The sequence below is a fragment of the Equus przewalskii genome, chromosome 8 (genome assembly GCF_037783145.1).
Source record: "Equus przewalskii isolate Varuska chromosome 8, EquPr2, whole genome shotgun sequence".
Taxonomy (NCBI): Eukaryota; Metazoa; Chordata; class Mammalia; order Perissodactyla; family Equidae; genus Equus; species Equus przewalskii.
Genome location: NC_091838.1, coordinates 29,048,686 through 29,054,685, shown reverse-complemented (window position 1 = coordinate 29,054,685; position 6,000 = coordinate 29,048,686). Strand labels below are relative to the sequence as shown.

The 6,000-nt window shown below is 52.1% G+C and overlaps 2 protein-coding genes across 3 annotated transcripts in view; both read left to right on the top strand.

Annotated features, from left to right (window-relative positions):
* The first annotated feature begins 513 nt into the window (after positions 1–513).
* Positions 514–3,236, top strand: SOX17 (SRY-box transcription factor 17). Its single transcript, XM_008512545.2, has 2 exons — positions 514–1,328; positions 1,955–3,236. The coding sequence occupies exons 1-2, from the start codon at positions 1,022–1,024 to the stop codon at positions 2,866–2,868; spliced, it is 1,221 nt and encodes a 406-aa protein (XP_008510767.2). The 5' UTR covers positions 514–1,021; the 3' UTR covers positions 2,869–3,236.
* A 2,609-nt stretch (positions 3,237–5,845) lies between these two features.
* The window catches only part of RP1 (RP1 axonemal microtubule associated), a 440,182-nt gene continuing 440,027 nt past the window's right edge, over positions 5,846–6,000 (top strand). For both annotated transcript variants that reach the window (XM_070631591.1, XM_070631590.1), the window contains exon 1: positions 5,846–5,977. The gene's annotated coding sequence lies outside the window, so the exon portion shown is untranslated. The remainder of the gene's footprint in view (positions 5,978–6,000) is intronic.

Here is a 6,000-nt window from a genome sequence, read left to right as displayed (position 1 = left end):
AAACTGACCCTAAGACCTACAGTTATTTTGCTGCTCAAAGGGATTGCTCTCTTTCCTCCAACAGACGGGCATTTAGATAAATATTGCTGCTGTTTTTGCTACCTTTTAAAAGTAAAAACTGTTTTGCCTCTTTTAATGAATACATAGGAGAAAATTTTGTAATGTTTATTATTGACTTCATGTACGAAGTTTCAAGGGTTAGTTCATCCTTATGAATAAAGGCTTTAAATTCTTCAGGATGACAAGATATTGGTTACAGAAAATCATTTCGTATTTAATCATTTTAGAAATTAGAATTTACCCCCGTCACAGCAGTTTGAATATAATACAAGTAAGTTGAGTCCTCGGGGAAATAATTATTTTTTATTGATTATCAACAGCGTCTACTGCATTCGATGAAATGCATTTGAAGAAGACCCCCGTGGGGTTCCTTGGAAGAAAGCTAGGCCACCCACCACTGAAACAGCCTTAGCTTCTGTAATAAAGAGTGGAAGCTTAGTGTGTTGATCGAACCATCGTGGACAAATACTTCTATCCTTCGGTACAAGCAGCACGCCAGGTTTTTCAGGGGTCCCCCTTCTCCAGTCGGAGAGGACGTGGCGCCAGAGCCTGGCTCCAGCCAGTTTTCCCGGGGGCAAGTGTAGTTCTGGGCTTGGGGCCGGGGGAGGGGAAAAGGGCAGGCGTGGGGTTGCAGCCGGGACTTGGGACTCCGGCGGGTGGCTGGGCGTGGACCTCAGGACGCCCTCCCGGCCCGCCCCCGCCGCTCCATTGGCCACGTCGGTGCAGAAAAGGCCCAGCGGCCAGGGGGTGCCCGCAGTGTCACAGAGCCGGTGGGGCGCGCGCACTGTGCCGGGGACTGGGGACTGGCCGGGGACACCAGCGGCGGGTTCGGGCCCGAGAGACTCGAGCAGCCCCCGGCCTCGGCCGCTCTCGCTCCCCGCCCCCTCCCCCCCACCCCCGCGTCGGGGGAGGCGGCGTGTCCGGCGGAGGGTTGTGGGGCGCGGGGCAGGGCTGGAGCGCCATGAGCAGCCCGGATGCGGGATACGCCAGTGACGACCAGAGCCAGACCCGGAGCGCGCTGCCCGCGGTGATGGCCGGGCTGGGCCCTTGCCCCTGGGCCGAGTCGCTGAGCCCCCTCGGGGACATGAAGGTGAAGGGCGAGGCGGCGGCGAGCAGCGGGGCGCCGGCCGGGGCCGCGGGTCGAGCCAAGGGCGAGTCTCGCATCCGGCGGCCGATGAATGCCTTCATGGTGTGGGCTAAGGACGAGCGCAAGCGCCTGGCGCAGCAGAACCCAGACCTGCACAACGCTGAGTTGAGCAAGATGCTGGGTGAGTCCGAGCTCGCGACCCAGGGTAGTGCGAATCGCGTTGCCGCTTCTTTAAGCGCAAAAGGGTGGGGGCCTCGCGTCCGAGGCCAGGGGTGTGCTGCCGCGACGTCTTTCCCTGGGGCCCTAGGTTCTTCTTCTGCCCTCCGCTCTCCTTACTCTGCAAAGGGGCTTTCGGCCTCGGTCATCGGTGCCCGGATTACTTTGGTGACCGGGGACACGGGTACAAGGGTTCTGGGGAGGCGGCTTCCTAGCGCGGCTGAGCGGCGGCGAGGGGCATCCCTGGCGCCGAGCTGGGTTGGTGGTGCCAGCTCCCCGACTCCTTTCCCGGATAGAGGGCGTTTTCATTTATTCAAACGACCCGGAGTGGGTGAGCGGGAAAGCCGCTTCCAGGTGGCTAAGAGAAGGTAGGGATGCCCTTAGAGGACCCTAGATCTCTTGTGTTGCCCCAGTGCTCGGACTCCCCCTAGGCCTCCGGAGTCCCATACTTTCACTCTTTAACTTGACCCCTTCCCCCATCTAGTTGCACAATTGAAGGTCGGAGGGGAGAGGTGTGGTCAGGTGTGGCCTGGGAGCTAGAGCTCAGATAGTAAGCCCCGCGCCCTTCTCCCCCTTCCCACGCCCATGCAGGCAAGTCGTGGAAAGCGCTGACCCTGGCGGAGAAGCGGCCCTTCGTGGAGGAGGCCGAGCGGCTGCGCGTGCAGCACATGCAGGACCATCCCAACTACAAATACCGGCCGCGGCGGCGCAAGCAGGTGAAGCGGCTGAAGCGGGTGGAGGGCGGATTCCTGCACGGCCTCGCCGAGCCGCAGGCGGCCGCGCTGGGCCCCGAGGGCGGCCGCGTGGCCATGGACGGCCTGGGCCTGCCCTTCCCGGAGCAGGGCTTCCCCGCGGGCCCGCCGTTGCTGCCCCCGCACATGGGCGGCCACTACCGTGACTGCCAGGGCCTGGGCGCACCCCCGCTCGACGGCTACCCGCTGCCCACGCCCGACACCTCCCCCCTGGACGGCGTGGAGCCGGATCCGGCCTTCTTCGCCGCGCCGCTGCCCGGGGACTGTCCAGCGGCCGGCCCCTACAGCTATGCGCAGGCCTCGGACTACGGGGTGCCCCCGGAGCCACCCGCCGGCCCCATGCACCCCCGGCTCGGCCCCGAGACGGCGGGCCCTGCAATGCCGGGCCTCCTGGCGCCCCCCAGCGCTCTGCACATGTACTATGGCGCGATGGGCTCGCCGGCGGCGGGGGGCGGGCGCAGCTTCCAGATGCAGCCGCAGCAGCACCCGCCGGGCCCGGGGCAGCCGTCGCCCCCTCCTGAGGCGCTGCCCTGCCGGGATGGCGCGGACCCGAGCCAGCCCGCTGAGCTCCTCGGGGAGGTGGACCGCACGGAATTTGAACAGTATCTGCACTTCGTGTGCAAGCCCGAGATGGGTCTCCCCTACCAGGGACATGACTCTAGTGTGAATCTCCCCGACAGCCACGGGGCCATTTCCTCGGTGGTGTCGGATGCCAGCTCTGCGGTATATTACTGCAACTATCCTGACGTTTGACAAGTCCCCGATCGACCAAGCCTGCAGGCCAGAAGCACAGTGTTACACACTTCCTGGAGGAGCTAAGGAAATCCTCAGCCTCATGTTGTTTTGTTTTTAAATTGCCTTGGCATATAATTTATGGTAATTTATTTTGTCTGCCACTTGAACAGTTGGGGGGAGAAAAATGTGAGGTTGTGTTTTAAGATTTGTTCAGATACTTGTTTTCCGCTGTTGCATGTTAAAACTCCGTTTCCAACTTCAAGTTTACCAGTTTTGAATGTGTCCCAGAACAACTTGCTCCATTTCCTGAAAGTTTATTAATCAAAGAAATCTTGTCCTGGGTGTGTTTTTTCACTCTAAAAAAATAAAATCTGGAAGCCTTTTCACTCTGTTAGTGCCTCTGTCACGCAACCAGTTTTTGAGATCAATGTTAAGTATTAATAGAATTAGGAATATTTTAATGGCGACGTTTAATATAGTTACTGTAAATTTCTCATTCTCTTGTAATAGCAGGCCTAAATGACTTTGAGGAGAAGCCCTAAAAATGAACATTAAGATATCCAAGTTTGATGTAATTTTTTTTTTCTGGGAAAAAAACCCCTCATGAAATGAGCCTATGTTATACATTTCAAGTGATATTAGTCTGTGAAAAGTAATAGTTAATTTTGACAGTCTAAATATTTTCAGTTTCAGTATATGACTTTCACCAGAGGGGAACATCTAAGTAGTTTTGGCTTTCCAGTTGTGAATCTTGAGACCTGCCTGAAGAGGCTTTTGGATTTTTTTTTTTTTTTTTGTCTGTATTTCACAAAGACTCTCTACACTCTCTCTCAACACTGAACTTCCCAATTCTCACATATCTACACCTTGGGCAGTTGTGTTGCTGGGTTAAAAATAATTTGAAGAAGTCACATAAATAAAATGTGCATTGTGACCTTAACTTTTAATCCATAATTTCAATAGGATGTTTTGCCATAAGTTGCATACATGACCCATTGCATTTCCTGACACCTGCACATCTTAAACTCTGGAGGGATTCAGGGATGATTTTTATGTGGTGTGCTTGCTTTATAAATGCAAAGAAAAAAAATAGACATAAGTTGGTACAGATGACCTGTAATGGGCATTTCTTGGGCCATGTGTTTTCGTCAATGCTATTTTGTCCCGAGTTTGAGCCTGATCAAGCCTATGAGCTTAGGTGCCATTGTCCCCATTTTGCAAGTGAGGAACGGAGGTACCGAGCCCTCGTGGCACATAGTATATATATGGTGAAAGCTTGGTGTGCACAAGTTCTTACAACATATTTGTTCACTGTTCTCTTTTGTGCCAGGATGTATCCATAGGCACTGGGAGAGCTTGCATCCCAGAGGTGAGGAACTACATAATTCTCCATAGCTGATAAATGCTGTTGAGAAAAGGGAGGGGAAGCTTAAAGCATTTCTCTTGAGGAGGGATGTCTGAACTGGAATGGTTTTTTGGATTCTCTTGAGAAATGGCAGGGTGTATGTTTTTTAGATGTATGTTTCCTGGATGCTAGGAATGTTCAGGATAGAGAGTTTCAGTGAGGAAAGGTAAGTACTTTGTTAAACATAACAGGTTACCTTAAAAACGTGAAATTATGAAGTTCATACCATCAAATCCAATTTATTTGCATCTACTGCTTTACCCTTTTCCACATTCTTTCATTCTCTGACCCCAGACAGTTTCTGCTTCCAGCCTGAGTTCCTTCCCCAGGATGTGCCAAGACTTCCTAGTAGATAAAATGAGCAGAGGGGCCTCGCTGGCTCAGGTTCAAGGCTGTGTGGCCAGTTCAGATCAACAGGCATTTTAGTGCCTACTTGGTTGACCCAAGGAGACTCAGTTGTACACTCAGCTGCTGCCTCTTAACAAAATTAAGGAGATAAATAGGGCAAAGAGGAAAGGAGAGAAGAAAATGGCATACTTATGGGGAAGAATTGAAAGTCCTGTTGAGTTACATTCTTAACCACTCACCTGGTACAGGCGGGAAAATAATAAGAGCTAAGATTTAGGCATTTCTAATGCCTTTAACTCCACTGGAGGGTAATTAGTCCTCACAGTAATTCTTGGAGATGGAGGCATCTAGTCCATTCCTTCTCTTTCCTTCAGCAGATTCAGATGAAGTGACCTCAGGTACCAGCTAGTGATGGCTTTTTTGTTTTATTTGGAAACAGATAAAAGATACATTGCTTTCCCCCCATCCTGCTTCTGAGGTACTTCAGAAGTGCCTCAGGAGGCAAAAATCCAGGGCATTGCTCGCTGAGTTCAAAGCCCTTTTAGATGTCTCTTGCTTGTTTGAGTTCACTTTAGATGAGTCTAAGGAAAGCTAGGAATCCCCTCCCGGGAACATGCACATGTGCACAAGCATAATAATTTTAGTATAATTTTAGGCAATTTGTGACCTCTTATAACCCATCCAAAGGTTGTAGGAATCTGAAGCCCTCCGATTTAGAAGTCTTGCTGGTGAAGAAGTTCTGTTGGGAAGCATGGCACCCAAGCATCAAAGCAGAGAGGCAGTTTCCCCTATATTTGAAAACAGAGGGACATCTCAAGAACTCTCATGTTGCTGATTTTGCCTTCTTATGACATGTGAATCAAGGAACACGGGAAGTAGTACGTCCCTCTGTCAAGGTGTAAAGGAAACCCATGATGCCCTGCTGAGATGAATGCATGATCTTTTCCTTTGTGCAGTTGTGGTGGTGGTGGTAGATGGTCTCCCAGGTTGGCCCTGTGAACCACACCTTGGGTGAGTACATCCTTGTATAAACTCCTCCCATATTTGACCTGGGTTGGACTTGCTACTCTAAGCCAATAGAATGAAGTATAAGTGATGCTGTGCCAGCTCCAGGACCAACCCTTCAGAAGGCTTGGCAGATTCTGTTTCTTGTACTCCTGGGAACCCTGAGCTACTGTGTAGAAAGTCCAGTTACCGAGGTGGTGAGACTGTGTGGAGAGACCATGTGAGGAGGAGAGGCCCTGTGACTCCTGGCAGAGGGAGAGGCTCAACCTTCCCTCCTGCTGACTCCTGCCTGCCCTCTTGCCACCATCTGCCTGGAACTGAAGAGAGGCCAGAAGAAGAAATGCCCAGATGAGCTCAGGCAATCCACAGGTGAGAGAGATTTTTAAAAAAAG

Bases quoted from the DNA above. Each gene is read 5' to 3' on its own strand.
- SOX17 (XM_008512545.2), top strand. From the start codon at position 1,022: ATGAGCAGCCCGGATGCGGGATACGCCAGTGACGACCAGAGCCAGACC. The intron at 1,329-1,954 runs GTGAGTCCGAGC...ACGCCCATGCAG, and splicing joins TGAGTTGAGCAAGATGCTGG to GCAAGTCGTGGAAAGCGCTG.